This window comes from Enhydra lutris, unplaced genomic scaffold, assembly GCF_002288905.1.
Source record: "Enhydra lutris kenyoni isolate GAN:26980312 unplaced genomic scaffold, ASM228890v2 scaffoldscaffold17, whole genome shotgun sequence".
Classification (NCBI taxonomy): Eukaryota; Metazoa; Chordata; class Mammalia; order Carnivora; family Mustelidae; genus Enhydra; species Enhydra lutris.
Window position 1 is genome coordinate 26,704,284 of NW_019154101.1, and position 17,757 is coordinate 26,722,040.

A 17,757-nucleotide genomic window follows, 5' to 3' on the forward strand; every position below is an offset into this window, starting at 1 on the left:
GGACAGACCAAGACACCTTCCCAGAGAAGAGTTTACCACCCAACTGACAACAGCTACACACTTTCTTCACTGTTGCAATTATTTTCATAACATTTACTAATACCTGAAATTTTATATTTATACTGTTTATTACCCCTCTCCCACTCCAGAATATAATCCTAAGAGGGCAGAAATAATATAGATCTTGTTTATTATTTTATCTTAAGTAGTTTCTATGATGTGCGATTGTGCAGAGTGAGTGAACGTAGCAGGCCTGAGAATTCCTTACTTAGAAATGCCTGTTTGGAAGGCTGGCCTTTGGCTGGCGTCAGCAAACCTAAGTAGTAAACAATTTCCTATTCTGATATAAAACTTTCTCTAAATGAAGAGTGACTCATTGTGCCTTGACTATTTGTGCAAATAATGCAATTTGTGTTGAACATCTGCTTTCCTTCTAGGAGTCTAGATTTTAGTACTTACTAGGCAGAGGACACCTATGTAACCAGCCCTCAATAAAAACTCTGGGAACTGAGTCTCTAATGAGTATCTCTCATTAACAACCCTTCATGCATGTCGTCATCCTTAGATGCTAGTAGCATTAAGTACATTCCATGTGATTCCTCAAAAGAGGTCTCTTAGACACTTGCTTTGTGTTTTCTCTAGACTTAGTCCATGTGCCTTTTCCTTTTGTTAATTTTGCTTTGTATTCTTTCTCTGTAATAAATATTAGCCATGAGTACAATAATAGCCTGACTCCTTTAGGTCCTCTTAGAAAAATCACCGAACCTCATGGGAGTCTCAGGGACCCTGGACATACCAAACAAGAAGCTAACCTCTCACCCCAGCTAAAAATAAGCAAAGAGAATAAGACTTAAAAGAATTCCATAATGTGGTGATAAATCCAATATGAAAATGAATCCCATCCTTCTCTGAGGTATACTACCCCACTATAAAATCCATTTGGTACTTACGTGACTGGCCTATAGATCTCCTTAACACCAATGAACTGAAGTTGTTCCATAATGTCTGGAATACTTGCACACCGAGTAAGATTAATTCTTGGGTAATAAAGAAGGTATGAGAGACACATTTCATTTCTGGTGCTTAATCCTCCCTGAAAATGGAGATATTTTATTTAGAGAAGTGTATGTTCCACCAACTCTAACACTTAGAGCACACAAGCCACCAATGTCATACAATTCCCTCCAATATTGAAATGTAGGGGCGCCTGGGTGGCTCAGTGGTTAAAGCCTCTGCCTTCGGCTCAGGTCATGATCCCAGGGTCCTGGGATCGAGCCTCACATTGGGCTCTCTGCTCAGCAGGGAGCCTGCCTCCTCCTCCTCTCTCTCTCTGCCTGCCTCTCTGCCTACTTGTGATCTGTCTGTCAAATAAATAAAAATCTTAAAAAAATATATTGAAATGTAATAAGTCTGAAACTGAGCAATAATAATCTGAGTGACAATTTGATTTTTAAAGAGGTAGAGACACATTGAAAAATTAATAGAATGATGTCCATCTCTTTAAAAGTTTCCTTTTTTAAACAACCTAATAATCTCTTTCAAGTTTTGTTCATTTGATGAAAACTATTTGCCACAGTGAACATTTGAAAGGATTATGGGGATGTTTGGTTAACATGATACTAATCAGTCAGGTCAATGGAATCGTTCCTTGGCTGCACTGAATTTTCTATAATCTTGTTGTCATGTATAAACATAAGAAGACACATACCACAGAGAAGATAGATTTCAAATTTCAAATCAAGGTGATAAATTAGATATTGAAAGTAAAAAGATTAAAGCTCCTCAGGAGAACACAATTTAGAACTATTACATGTTACAGGGTTAAATTTTCAACCAGAAGTTATTAAACATAAAAAGAAATAGGAAACTATGATCTGTACTCTGAAAATAATAAAGTTACCAGCAGAAACTGATTGTGAGAAGCTAAAGATGCTGCATTTAGCAAAAACTTAAAAACAGATAAAAATATGTTTAAAAAGTTAAAGATGCTCAAGTAATTAAAGGCAAAGACATCAAAAATGAGTAAACAAATAGAGAATGACACCAGAGAAAAGAAAACATAAGAACAAAGAAAATAGAAATTCTAAGGTTAGACATTACCATCATTGAATAAAAAATTCTCAGGATGAGTTTAACAACAGATTTGAGATGGCAGAAGAATCAGTGACCTTGAAGATAGAACAATAGAAATTTTCCAATCCAAAGAACAGAGAAAGAAAAGAAAAACAAAACAAAACAAAACAAAAAACTAAAAAAAGTGAAAATATTCCAGAAAATACTTCAAAATACGATATTAAATGTTCCAACAGATATGTAATTAGATTTCCAGAAGGAGAAGGAAGAGAGAAAAGGGTAGGAAAAAAATACTTGAAAGAATAATGGCTGAAATCTTTGCAAATTTAGTGAAAAACATTTACAGACCCAAGAAGCTCAACAAATACCAAAGATAAATTTGAAGAGAGCCATACCTAGACACATCATAGTCATATAGCTGAAAGCCAAAGACAAAGAGAAAATCTTGAAAGCAACAAGAAAAAAATGACACATTACATGTAGGGGACCAATGATATGAATGGCAGCCAACATTTCATCATAAGTGATGGAAGTAAAAAAGAGATATTAGGATTACAGATTCATGGGCTGCAGGGAAAAGTAAATTAACCAAGAATTCTGCATCCAGCAAATCATCTGCTCTTCAAAAAGTGAAGGTGGAAAACTTGGCAGTATTGTTCATAGTTCTAAATTAATGCAGTAGCTAAAATGCAATGATTTTACAAATTGCAAAACACATGTTTTGCAGGATTAAGCAAAGGGAGAAGCTAATCTACAAATGAGGTTACAAGTGATGCTTCATTAAAAATCATATTTAATTGATCCCAGCTGGGATGGCTATTCAGAGTGGTACTAAATTGCAGGAAGGGAGCCCGGCATTTGTATCCTCCCATGAACCAGTCATTACAGCTGGCTGCCCCACTGTGGGGAGCATGACTTCAGGTGGGGCATTTCCTGATACCAAAGGCAATGCCCAGTGAATGACACGGTTGTGAGTTATCATCAGATACTTTCAGTTTAGCTGTGCTGGCTTTGAAGAGGCCACCAAAATATCCACTAAAATAATAACGTATGATGTCTGTAGTAAAATATTTCATGCAAACAAAATCACATATAAGGCACAAAACAAAGCCAACACCAGTGGACTGACTGCACCCTCTGTGCTCATTTTTAATTCTCCTCTTCCCCATCCTAACTGAAGATGAGGATTATCTCACCACTTGATTAATCATTCTATTGCCTTTCAAACCCTTTACTTTCCATTTACTGACATACATAGGCATCCCTACATCCACTTACATTTTGTACGTTCTACAACTTTAGGTACCCCCGGGGTTCTGCTTAACTTGTCCTTTTTATTCTTCTGATACATTCATGTTAACATGCATGGCTTTCACTCATTAATTTTCACAAATATATAGTGTAAATATATTCTATGGACATATTATATTGTATTTATTTGTCATTTTTTTGATAAACAGTTGGGCTGTTTCCAGCTTTGTGTTCCTGTGTTGTCACACGCTACCACAAATATTTTATCTATTTCTCTCCAGGAACACTTCCTGCAAAAAGAACCTTAAGGTGAAATCCACAGAGGAATGGAACTGGGTAGAGCATCTGTGAATCTAGAGCTTTGCCGGATGATGTCATGCTTTTCCCCACGGTGGTTTTATAAATTTACATTTAGCTATATGCAAGAACTCCAGTTTTAGAACATTGGAATAGCAATTTTAAATTTTGCCAACCTGATGGGTATAAAATATCTCATTCTGGTTTATATGTGCACAATTCTGATTTCAAATGAGATTGAGCATCCTTTCCTGTGTTTATTATCTATTTGGGCCTTTATTTCTGTGAAATGGTTTCTACCTACTGTTTTATTTTCTATGATCTATTTGTCTTACATTACTGATTTATGAATTTTTTTATATGCTGGATATTAATGTTTTATTAATCTATGTAATACATTTTTTTTTTTCAATTTAAAACTTGTTTTTTCACTCATTTAAGTGGTTCTTGGTAACCAAAAGATTTCAAGTAGTTAAACTCATCAGTCTTTTAAAGTTCGTGCTTTTTATGTTTTAAGTTTTTTAACTACTCTCAACAACATAAAAATATATTCATATATTTTTCTCCCAATAGTTTTAAGATTTTGTTTTTCACATTTAAATATTTAATTTAAATACCTGGAATTAGCTTGTTTGAGTATTGTATACCCAGTTGTGCTAGTATTCTTTAGTGGAAAGTCCATTCTTTCCCACCTAAATGGATATTGTGTCTGTTCTAAACCAAGTTTCCATATAGGGGGTTTGTAGGCCAGTCTCCAGGATTCCTATTATGTACCACTATTCTAACTCTGGACCCAAAGACACTACTGATCACCATAGCTTTAAAATAAGCCTTCACATCCAGCAGATTGTCTCCATCTTTTACTTTATAGTAGTGTCTTGCCTGTTATTAACCCTTTGCTCTTCTATGTAGATTTCAGAATCTACTTGCTCCATATAAAAGCTAAAACTGGAAAATTTTTAGAAATATGAAAAAAAATTAGAGAAAATCTTCATAGCTATGGCTAGGCAAGGATTTCTTAATTAGGATATGGGAATCTCAAATCATAAAATCTCTCTGATTTTTTTTACTGAAAATATATCAAATTAATAGGCCAATTTGAATAGAAGGATTATCTTTATCTTATGGAGACCTCTTCATTTCTTTAAGTTTAGTATAAAGTTTTATAAATAAGGATTTATAATTTTTTCCCCATGGAGATCAAACACATCTAATGTTAGATTTTATTTCTATAGAACTTAGAGTTTTAAAATGCATTTCCTTAAGATAGTTTCTTATATACTAAAATATAGTTAATTTGGGGGCACCTGGGTGGCTCAGTGGGTTAAGCCTCTACCTTCAGCTCAGATCATGATCCCAGGGTCCTGGGATCAAGCCCCACATCAGGCTCTCTGCTCAGCAGGGAGCCTGTTTCTCCCTCTCTCTGTTTGCTTCTCTGCCTGCTTGTGATCTCTGTCAAACAAATAAATTAAGAAAAAAAAATATGTGTGTGTGTGTGTGTGTGTGTGTGTGTAGTTAATTTTAGATATCAGTTTTGAGGGGGTTTTAATGTAGAAAATTATAATATCTTTGAAAATGTGTTTTGCTTCTTTGCTTCTTCTTTTCTGATCCATAGGACTTATTTTTTTCCTTTCCTAGTACAATGTTGAATGGAAATGATGATAATAAACATCTTTGTCTTCCTCCTGATATTAAGCCAATACTTCTAATATTCAAGTAGTTTGATATTTGCTACAGATTTTTCATAACTAAGCTTTATCTGGTTAAGGAAATTCTCTCCTATTCCTAGTTTGTAAAATGTTCTCTTTTTACGACTGTCTTAAATCTTATGAAGGCTTTTTCCTACCCCTATTGACATGATCATATGTCTTTTTCCTTCAATCTCCTAATGTAGAATAGTATTATTAATATATTTTCTATCTTAAACCAATTTACATTCCTTAGCTAAACCCAAATTGGTCCTAACATTACATTTTTATATAATACAGAATTTGGTTTGCCAATATTCCCTCAAAGGTATTTCCATCAGGTGCATGTTGTTGACCTCTTGAATACTATCACTATCAGTTTTAATATGAAGATTATGCTAACTTCATAAAATGAGTTGGTAGGAGGTGTTTCCTGGGAGAGACTACGTAAGGCATGAAGGGTCTACTTCTTGAGTGTTTGTCAGGATTCCTCAGTAAATCTGTTGGGACCAAATTTCTTTTTGGGTCAGAAGCCCTAAAGTCATACAATTCATTCTTCTTTTTGAAGTCTTGATTCATCTAAGTCGGGACTCAAGCAGATGGTCATTTGCGACCACAGGTCTTTAATACAATTTGCTGAGGAAAAACTAAAAGACTAGGATAGCTTTTCATGAAAGGGTCAATAAACTATAGTGCAAATATTGCCATAGAATCATTAATCTGCTAAAATGCTAAAATAACTTTCATTTCACTCTTATAATGTTTCATGCTCAAGACATTCAGGAATTTTGCCCCAAATGGGAATGCTTTTTGCTTTTTCTCTTCTAAAATCAAAGTCTATTCCTCCTTCTCCACAAATGGATTTTAATAACAATAAAAATTTTCTTACCCAAGTCATCCGGGCTCTATCTTTTGTGTTGTAACGACACTCGGTAATTAGATTATCTCCCTAAAACATAAAAATAAAAGCTTTCAGATTTGGGTTTTAGGCTGTTTTATTTATCTATTTGTAGGCCAATAGTTTTATTTGCTTTTTGAGTCGGTTCATTAAGAAATTTGATCCAGAGGAAACTTGATCTACTGAATTCTAAGACTGCTAGTATAATAAACAAGCAAACCAACAAGATTCTCTCAGGCCAGACTCCAGCATGTTCTAGCTGTATGACCTTAGGTAAGAAAAAGAATTATCTGGGCACAATTTATTTATTTAAGCAATAATTTTGTAAAATAGCTGTTATTTTGCAAAGCTGTGAAGAGATTAAACGACATAACATGCATTTAGTTCTTAGTGCAAATGAAACACTTCATAAATGTTAGTCATAGAAACTAGTTACATAAATGTTAGTCATAGATACTAGCTATTGTGATTCCCTCTTCATTTATATTCTTTTCTTTAAAGGTCTTTAGTCACATCTTTATTTCCTCACAACAGACTTGTGAAGCAAAGTAACAGTTATTGTTCCAATGTTTTCTAACCTTTTGAACAATTCTGCATACACAGAAAATAATTTTTTGATGGCTCACCACTCAGAAAGATGGACAGGCTATTCATGGACCAGAGGCAGCTTGTGCTGGGTGCTGGTCCCTAGATTTGATCTCCCTGGACCACTACTCCAAAGGCCCACAATCTCAACACACTGTATCTCAACACACTGTCCTCCCACACTGCCCTTCCATAACCCCAATGATTGTTGCAAGCTGGATAATTAGCTCTGTCTGAAACCTGTGTCCAATGAAAGAATTATCCTTATCTTTATTTTTACCAAAATCAAACTTCCCCAAACTCTCCTATGGTATTTAAGAAAAAAACAAAAACACAGACACAAACAAAAACAAAAACACCCTCTTATTTTTGCATTTCCAGAATTGCAACCCAAAGGTTTACTGGAAAGTCAAGTAAGAGAAGAGTAATGTTTGGTACTCAGAACCCGAGTTTTTCTTCTCTTTTTAAATCAACAACTTGAGTTGCCCCTGGGAATGGTAAGAAAAGTGAGTTTTGATTTTGGAAATCAGATCAAACACATTCCATCTGGGTTGTGCAACACCCACAGTGGGTGGCTTCAAGAATATGAGTACGATGAGCAATTCACTTTACTGGTAGAAACCTTGCTAAATCGCAGTAGAGAGATGCCTTGACTTCTCTAAGATACAGTGAAAAAGAACAAAACATTCATACGGGTAAGATTGTTTGTTCTTCCCTTAGATACTGAAACTCCTGGAAATTGAAGTCAAAATCATCATCATAAGCCAGTAATCTCATTTCCTCCCCTTTGCGAAAATGACGGAGCCTGATGCCCCTGCCAGCCAGGTGAGCGTGGAGAAGAACAGCAAACACTTGGATTCCACTTGGCTTCTCAGCTTCCAGAGCCTACAGACGGGGCACGCAGAGGAAGACACAATTAGCCCAAATAAGCACATGTTCAGACAGTTCACCATAAAAGAACTTGGAGGGACAACTGAGAAGAAAATCTAAAGCAATTTGAGTGAATGCTTGAGCAGCCAAACATTTTGAATTTGGATTTTTCATGACTTGCTCCTAGCAGTGTTATCTTTGTGAAGTAACATTTGCGGTCAAAAAGGAAAGGGAACTAATTAATGCTTACTGAGGACCTATCAGATCACCCCTAAACGTTATCTTTCTTTTCAGAGGTAAAGAGTCAATCAAAGTCATCTTGATAAAAAGATTCCAGCATGTTAGTAACCTGTAAGTAGAAACTCTTAAAAGGAAAAATGATTCCCACTTTCTGAGATAAGAAAACCAGGTGGAAGAGTGGAATTATATGAATTGCCCTTGGTCATGGCAATTTGAATCATGGTGTAAATACCTCAAAGGGAATAATCCTTCCATTTCATCAGTCTGCCATCTGTCTATAATACAATAGCTTATAATTTGTAAAGAATATGATCTAAGTTAAAACATGTTCATTTAAGAAAAAAGAACTGTAAAAAGAAGTAGCCATTATTAAATATTTTTACATGGTTTTCCTGACCCAATATGCATTTTTATATTAAGTACTCCTGCTCTTTGGTTTAAGTAAGAAGGAAACTGTGAAGCAAAGAGAAAAAAAAACTGAAAATGAATAATGGAAAAAACAAATCTGGATAAAAGGTGAAATTGAGAAATGAAAAAGTGATCACATGAACCAAGGTAGAAATTGTAAGAGATAAAATAAAGTGTCAAATGTTAAAAAAAAAAAAAAAGAAAAGTAGGTCAGGAAGGAAACCATCCTGGGAGGTATTTTTGTCCAGAATTCTACTCTTACAGCCTTCAAGATTTTAAAAAAAGCAATCAAAGGTCTTGCTACAATGATAAGTAATGGCTTTAGAGCATGACAACAAGAATAAGATGAATAATAATAAGCATGGGATTCACCAAACATAGTTTTCCAAGAACACTGATGAATCAATGAATAGCAGCTCACAGACTTCATCCTCCACATACCTCTTCTAGGCATTCCAGAGTGCAGTGACCCTCGGACCGGAATTCAGGCATCCCTGGAGGGATGGTGTGGAAGAGGCTTACCCAGAGGCCAGCCTCGATCACCCCAGCATCGTACTTCCTTATGTCTGCTGTATGAAATAACCTCAGTCCAGAATTATCTATTAAGCCTGGAATAAGAGCATATAATTAAAAGCGAGTTTGAGTTCTCAAAAAAGGAATTTCTCTACATTCAGTTGAATGGATTTGTGAATTTTCCTTAAAACCTCACAAAGGAAAGAATTACAAGTAAAGATTAATGGAAGACAACATTCAGGTTCACAAACAACAGTTAAGGGGTGCCTTGGCTCAGGTCATGATCCCAGGGTCCAGGGATTGAGCTCCACATCAGGCTCCCAACTCAATGGGGAGCCTGCTTCTCCCTCTGTCTACTGCTCCATCTGCTTTTGCTCTGTCTCTCTCTGTCAAATAAATAAATAAAAACTTAAGAAAAAAACAGGAATGAAAACGTAAGTTGTCATATTGTCTGCAACCATTTTTGACTTACACAGTATACCATGGGAGAAATGTTTGTGTTGTCTAGCTGATAATATTCCACAATGATCTAACATAAAGACAGACAGAAGGAAAATTCTAGTCACTCATTAGAATATAGACTAACTCAACAAAACTTTATTTTATATTGTTTTCAGGTAAAGTTCAGTAACATTTCCATAGACGTAAAAGCCCTTTTGTCTAGAGACCACCTGCTGACAGAATAAACTACTGATGATTAATTTTCTTTATAGTTTGCCACCATTCTTTTAATCACTTAACAAAGTAGTCATTCAATCAACAAAAAATATTAAGAATCTATTCTGTGACTAGAAAGCACAACAATAGGCATGTGAGGATGAAAGATGAGTAAGATACATTCCTTCCTGAGACAGTTATCATAAGGAGGGAGAGAATGAGACCCAAACCCTTCATAAATTTGTTCCACTGACTTTGAAAACTAACTGACTCCTTTCTGCAGGGCTGACTTACTTACCTGTCATTACCAAATTGACACTTCGGAACCATTGGCATATACATAATTTTATATTAATTGCTGTGATTATTTTTATTGTCTCTCTTTCTTACTACACTATAATTTCCACCTGGTTTGGTGTGTTTTTCACTCACATTTAAGCACGGAGCAGAGACATAGTTGGTGCTCAGTATTTGCTGAATAATTGCACAAATCAGTGTAAAATAATAACTTTGAGTTATTTCTGTTGAGAACTTCATATTGAATCTTTAGACTTTTTGGTTTTGGAATATTAAATAAATAGGTTTAGAAAACTAGATTCAGAAATCAAATGTAAGTATAAGCCCTCTTCACTTAAATATCATATTAAATAATATCATTGCATAAATATTTCATGAGCATATTTATGGTTTTCCTACCACATAACAAAATATTAATATTTTCTAGTGTGATGATTGGTAGCCTTTCATATGTACAGTCAGAAAATGTTTCATAAGCACTATGTTTTGGGAACTAATTTATATCACAAAGAGAAAAATCTATTATCCTACTTCTTGGAAAGTGAGATGCACTTTTTTTTAAGATCAGTGACCACACGTATCCATTTTGCCCAGTTCATGGCTCGTTGATCACTGTTGTCCCAGTGTAATTTTTAATAGTATCCTCATTTGCTATAAAAAGTATCCTAATTTGGATGACAAACATATAGGTTAATTCCTTCTAATATTGGGCGGCAGTATATTTCAACCCTGTTAAGATGGGAGTTACAGAACTTTTAAAAATCATAGATAAAACATATAAAGAATAAACTCACCCTCCTTATAAGTCGGATTGTCATAATGGACCTCCAGGAGCACATAACGAGGATCTAACGGAGTGCCAAGGGATAATCCAACATGAGGTGGATAGGAAAAACCCTAAGTAAGGAAAATTCCGTAAGACGTGCCCTATAAAAGTCCCTAAATGTTCATTTCCACTCAAAAACCAACCATTCTCAAAGATACTTCAACTTTCTGGAACTCCATGATCTAGAGTGGATATAACAAAATGGCTTAAGGAGAGAATCGCTTCCAATGGAAGGAAAAATAAGCCATCCTCCTATTAGAGATAATGTATAGAGCTTTACTTATAAGTATCAGAACCGAAGGGGGAAAAAACATGGGCCACGAATAGTGTCCCATCTCAGTAATCATTGGTCCCACCTCTCCACCAATGGCCCAGGCAAAAATAACGGTCTCGCAGGTGAGGAAGGCATCAGGCATGTTAGGGTGGTAGCACTCGTGGCCATAGTCCAGGACACTGTCGTTAAAGCTGCTGCTGCACTGATAGAGCAGGATGTGGTGGACCAGACTCTCGTGGCCTCTCTCTATCAGCGGCTCCACCTGAACAAAGCACAGACGAGAGGAAGGGGGCCATGAGTCAAACCCCCATAAATCCCCAGTGCTAGGCAGGAAACTAGCAGAAACGATGATCAGTTTTTCAAGGGAATCCTCCTCTCAACTATGCCAAGGTTATGATGTGGTTCAAAACTAATTTGTTCTGCAGAAGATAACAAGGATAATGATGGTGACACCGGCAATGGCGAAGGTGAGGTAACCCATGGGGCACCTGGGTGGCTCAGTGGGCTGAGCATCCAGCCTTTGGTTTCAGCTCAGGTCATGATCTCAGGGTCCTGAGATAGAGCCTCACCTCATGCTGGGCTCCAAGTTCACTGGGGAGTCGCTGGAGGTTCTTTCCCTCTGACCCTCCCCTGACTCACAGGCTCTATCTCTCTCAAATACATAAGTAAGTAAATCTTAGGGGGGAAAAAAGATGAGATAATGCTTTCCTCCAGGAATCACAGGATTTACTGATCTGTTTGGGTTTTAAATTCACTTTCGTTTTCCTTAACATTCTGTGTGGCAGCTGTTTCAAAACATGCTTTCTTCCAGGCTACTTTGCCCTTGGGCCCCTTCCCTCTTTTTTCTTTTCTTTTCTTTTCTTTTCTTTTCTTTTCTTTTCTTTTCTTTTCTTTTTTTCTTTTCTTTTCTTTTCTTTTCTTTTCTTTTCTTTTCTTTCCTTTCTTTCTTTCTTTCTTTTCTTTCTTTCTTTCTTTCTTTTTCTTTCTTTCCTTCCTTCCTTCTTTCTGAGTCATAATGAGTCACACTGTGGCTAACCACATTTTTAAAAAATCAAGATTGTAAATAGACATAAACTTTCTCAGTCTCTCTTCCACCTCAAAATATTACCTTTATTGATCTTTATTGATGGTGACAGATGATGTGTCATTCGTCTGTTATCTAGCTAGCTAGCTAGTTAGCTATATCATCTTTCCATTATCAACCTATCGATCTATCATCTATATTTCTATCTGGTGCTAAGCATAGTGCTAGACACAAAGCAGGGCTCAATAATGGATAGTTTTATTTTAGTGATTAAAATAAAATTCTTACTATGAGTATCTGGGAGAGAAAACGACATCATAGTAATGTGCTCCTGTGACATCACTCAAATTAGGAAAGGAAGTAGAAACCAGTGAACAGAGAATGAGCGGTCAAGTTGGTTCTAATACTGACATCCCAGTGCATGAGAGCATGTTCCTTCTGTGGTCCCTCCTGTGAGTTCTCTTAATACCACCTGCCCACCTTCCTCCGTCCAGGAACTCGGAAAGAGCTAAGTGCATCTGCAGGTCCCCAAGTGCCGTGCCTGCAGGAAGCTGCCTGCAGTAACTTACCTGTGGCTAAGTTACTTAGTTGTACTAAGTACAGGGCTCCAGGGTTCAGGGTTCATTGGACACTCCATACATCTGCCAAAGAAGCCCTAGTGTGTCCCTAAATTTCCAAGGCTTTACCTGCCTTAGAGCTCAACACCTTCACCCTTACCCTACCTAACTATTCAAATGCAGGCAACGCATTTTGAAACCCTTGCTTGTTCCCTGCTTTAGACATGCATATAAAGATAGTGTTTTTAGCTATTCTCTCTCCTAAGGCTTTCCATTTTGATTTTCTACATAGTTTTTTTTTTCTTTCTTTCTTCTTCTTTTTTTTAATCAGAAAATCAAAGCACCCACACAGGGAAACAGTATGTAGTAGGCAGAGATCTGAGTAGGCAGCTGGAGGTCCCACTTTTTCAACCCAGCTTGCCTCTGTGTTGCATTGTGAGTCACACTGCGGCTAACCCCCACACACTCATCTTTAACATCACATTCACAGAAATGACATTGCACATGGCTTTGTTTGCACTTGTTTCGCCTCTAAAGGAGCGCGCACCCTGGAGGCAGAAACTATTTTCTATTTTGTTTGAAAATGACAGTTATTGTTCAAGCATGGTTGCATAATACAGGACGCAAACGGGTAGCCTAGGACTGCGATTAGATTTCAGCCCCCACATCTGGTTTGAGCTTTCTCGTGAGACGTCAGTGGGCACCTCGAGCTCCAAGGGAGATGCAGCCCTGCGAGCAAGTCCACAGGAAAAGAGGCACAGGAGACATTTTCTCGAAGTGCCTTATGGTTCAGGCAGAACCTGTAGGTTGTGCTTAGCTCCACAAGGTCAGTCCCAGGAGGGAGCCAGGAGGACAAACGAAGGTTGGTATTGCTGAGGCAGCTACAGAAACAAATGGACTTCATCGAGGCACAGCGAGAGAGAGAGAGAGAGAGAGAGAGAGAGTGTTAAGACTGTGTGTGTAGAATTTATTAAGCTTTTAAGGAGCTTCATGTCAATTTCTTAAAAGAAACTTTTAGAAACAAGTACTTTATTTTATTTATTTATTTTTTTAATACAATGAGTGCCGAAAACAACAGCAAGCTTCTAAGCTACTAGTGCATTCTAGGAATAATAATAGTAACATCTGTATTTTATTTAACACCTACTCTACTATCTGCCAGTCACTGGATTTGTCATTTCATTTAATATTGACAGCAATCTATTAGGTTACTGTTACTGACTCCATTTTACAGATGAGAAAACTGAGACTCAGAGGATTAGGCAACAAGCCCAAAGTACCAAGGCAGGAAAGAGTAGATGGAGATTTGAGACAAGGCTGGTCTGACCCCAAAGTCAGTACTCTCCTAGCTGCAACACATCATTGCTGGAGATGCGTCCGGCTCTGGAAGCTGCTCCCAGTGAGAGGGAAGGGGAAGACTGGGAGCCTTACATCTTGGGGGGAGGCAGTCTCCTGCCCTCCTTGCCACCCCAGTTCAAGTGTCCCTTGGCCCTTAGGGAGACGAGACAGGTGGTGGCCTTTGGATATGTTGTTTCCTAAGGAAAGCAAATAACAAGGTCTCTCTTCAAATCCCGAGGTCTTCAAAGAGAATTAAATTGTAATTTCACCTCCAGATTACAAACCGAGGGGACAGCCTGAAAGTTTTTCCCAAGAAAAAAATACATTCATAAGAGAACAAGGAAACTTTCTGCATGCAAATTTGAGCACTGTTCATAGGAGAAAGTATGAAGGCTTGGAAGAAGCAAAGCTCTTGGCAAAACAGAAAGGATGTGAGATGGAAGTTCAAACAAAGAGAAGTGAGGATAACTACTGAACGAAGATGCCACTAATATCAGAGAAAAAAAAGCAGGTTATCAAACCACTGAAGAACAGAAGAATTTCTGGAGAAGGAATTTTAAGATGACCGTGTGGAATAGTTCATTGAGACCCCAAGGATATTCCCCGTGGGCAGTCGTAGCTTGTTCAGTGCAGGGGACAAGCTCCAGGGAATGAGAGCGTCTTGACCAGAGTGGGGCTGGCTCTCTCTAGGTGCTCCGCACGGAGCAGAATTGCCCACAAAGCTTCCTGCCACACCTCCAGAGCACAGTGATGCCAGTGCCCTGCTCCCAATCCCAGAAAAGACAGCTGCTCATTATCCGCTGCTTCCTCAACCAGCTCCACAAACCTGCTGTGTCATCCTTCCTTAGCCCAAACAAGGCTGGGGCCCCAGACCGGGGAGCGCCCTGTGCAGATGGAGAGAGCGCTGCTCCATAATACAGCCTTCAGGTAGGTGGAATGCAAGCATTAAACACTACTCTTTCTTGTGTATTTGGGAATTGTCTGTGCAAGAAAGACTACTGCTTCTGCATCATTGCATCATTTGAAATAATCGTTTAATTTTTACATTAAAAGTATTTCTGAGACAAAAAGGCTATAGGGAATCATTGCTTCTAAGGGACAGCACTTAAACAGGGAGACTTACTTTGGTTACTTCAGAGATGTCACAGTATCATAACAATCTCAATGGAAATGCCAAAAGTTGCTTCTATTAAAAAAAAATATTAAACTTACAAAAATTGTCAAAGAAGTTCAGGGCAACGTAAGGTATGCAGATGTGGATAAATGGGTATTTCTGAGACTGGGACAAACATTTAATTTTACTTTTGTTTTAGGCTGGCTGTATGATTGCAGAAGAAAAAAATTAAAAGGAATAGAAAATGCCTATGGAAGTGGGACACAGTGACACCAACACCTGATGACAGAGTTCTTGATTCCTGTGTTCTTGTACGCAGGGGTGACTTACGGACCAGAACAGATGGGAATTCCCTACACCCATCTTCACATGCATTAGAGGCCCAGCAAGGATGGCCTGGCACCTGTGGGTTATCTTTAGCCCCCATGCAGAGCAAAAGAACAGTCTAGAAAAGAAATCACAGATGGAATAGGGATGAGAGAGAAGCCTTCAACCTGAAGGACAATTTTTTTTTTTAAGATTGTATTTATTTATCTGAGAGAAACAGAGAGCATGAGAAGGGGGAGGGTCAGAGGGAGAAGCAGACTCCCCGCCGAGCAGGGAGCCTGATGCGGAACTCGATCCCGGGACTCCAAGATCATGACCTGAGCCGAAGGCAGTCACTTAACCAACTGAGCCACCCAGGCACCCAACCTGAAGGACTTTTAAGAGTAAAACTGTCTCCAGTTAGTTCAAGTAACTGAAACTCTGGGGTGCTCTTGAGAGGACTTAGCAGTAAAAGAGAAAACAAGAAAAAAGAGAGATACTAAGCATAGCCAAGAACAATGTGGAAATTAACACTGTAAAACTGAACCTGAGAACTGCGAAGCCCCAAATATTACACTGTTCTCATGACCCTGTCATCTTCTTACCCTCTTTATCCAGGTCAATATGTCTAGCATAATCCCTGCCACACAGAGACTGCTTAATAACTATTTATTGAATGGAAATGAAGCCTTTCCACCAGCAAGACTGAGTCATCAAATTTATGGCCTCCTAATTTCTTGATTGTCTCAATGCCAGTGACCTATCCTGCATCCCCGCATCCCACCTCAGCAACCGAATCCTCCTGTCCCACCCTGCACTTATAACCACCCAGGACTGTCCTCCTTCGAAAGCTCTTTTTCTGTCCCTCTTTCCTGCTGTTGGTTCTTTCACACCTCTCCAGTCTCTAACCTACCACTTCTTCCCAGGAGGCTCCTTGAAACTCCTTCTGCACCAGCCCCTTACAAGTGACACAGACACAACTCTGGATCAATCCTATAACCTTCCCCTTTTGAGTCTCCACTTGGGATACTGAAGATACTTTCACAACTGTTCATAAAGGAGCTCAAAAGTCATGATTCACATTTCTACTTCTATGCATATCAATCTTTCTTTATTTTGTTCTGTGTTCTGTTCCTTGGCTATGGATGAGCATAACCTGTTCAGGGCAGGGGGCAAGTTTCAGGAAATGAAAAGCACTTCGCTCCCATTGCAAAACTTTTAAAATCTATGTATACCTTCTAATCAGCTCTCGGTAAATGACTTGATTATTTTTGGTAAGAGAAGAGAGAATTTTTATTCACTCTAGTTGCATGAGGGCAGAGTTGGAGACAATATGATCGGGAAAAAACTTTAATTATATAAAATAACGACATGATCTGAAGAATCTTACTTGGTGTGACCTTGTTCTATAGAATAGAATGAGATGGGGATAAGACAAAGAGCTTCTAAGTGTATCAGAATTCCTTAGAACTTAGAACCTAGGCACTATATCAGAATAGGAGGTAAGAAACTCGTAGTGGAAATGTATGATATCTTTCTGTCATTAAAGTTTTGGGGTCCTTGACAAAACTGTGCCTGCCTGATGGTCTTTCACCAACACCTACTGGCAAACAGATTCTGTTCCAAAAAGACTTCTCCAAAAAGCCACTGAACATTGACAAACTTAAGAATCCACATGCTTTTGCAAACTTCAAATACCAATTACCTCAACCATAATAATAAAGAAACATATTTTTGCTTTATTCCCCTGTACTGAGTTGAACAGGATCCCTCCAAAAACCATGTCCACCTGGTACCTCAGAATGTGCCCTTATTTGGAAAGAGGGTCTTTGCAAATGTTATTAGTTAAGATGAAGTTACACTGGTTCAGGATGGGACCCAACTTCAATGGCCAGTATCATTATAGAAGAGAAAGGAGCAGATTCAGACTCAGACATACACACAGAGAAGACAACCAAGTGAAGATGGACACAGAGATTGGACTCAAGCTGCTACAAGTCAGAGAAAACCAGAGACCATCAGAAGCTGGAACAACCAAGGAACGATTCTCGCCTAGAGCCTTCAGACGGAGCATGGATGGCCTTGCCAATGCCTTGATTTCGTACTTCTGGCCTCTCGATCTGTGAGAGAATGAATTTCTGCTTTTTCAAGCTACCTGGCTTGTGGTCACTTATTATAGCATCCCTAGGAAACTAATACATCCTTCACTCTCAATTTTTTTTTTATCATAAACTAACAATTCACAACTTTGTACACTTACACCTAGGTCATGATTGTCCCTGCATTGGTTTGAGACACAAACTTATTACAAATGCACATTGTTTCCCCTAACATGATTGACATTAAATAATTCCATGTAGTTATTTAGTCTTAAGGCTATTCTACTTGATGAATATGCAAGTGCCCTTGAGAGAGTTAAAGAAGTTTTATTATCTAATAGCTAAGTATATGTATATCTTACTTTAGTTTTTACTTTTGGAGGGTAAAAAAGGAGCGGGGCAGGGAGGGAGGGGGAGTGCCCTTCTTGACTTGTCCAAGGAT

At 38.1% G+C, this 17,757-nt stretch overlaps 1 protein-coding gene across 1 annotated transcript in view; it reads right to left on the reverse strand.

Moving 5' to 3' along the window:
- Positions 1–17,757, reverse strand: part of LOC111147812 (monooxygenase DBH like 1) — an 89,312-nt gene that overhangs the window by 13,269 nt on the left and 58,286 nt on the right. The window contains exons 5-10 of the mRNA XM_022504059.1: positions 10,960–11,139; positions 10,572–10,674; positions 8,752–8,918; positions 7,486–7,677; positions 6,199–6,258; positions 951–1,093 (exon numbers count right to left, since the gene is read on the reverse strand). Coding sequence (XP_022359767.1) covers positions 951–1,093; positions 6,199–6,258; positions 7,486–7,677; positions 8,752–8,918; positions 10,572–10,674; positions 10,960–11,139 — 845 coding nt within the window. The remainder of the gene's footprint in view (positions 1–950; positions 1,094–6,198; positions 6,259–7,485; positions 7,678–8,751; positions 8,919–10,571; positions 10,675–10,959; positions 11,140–17,757) is intronic.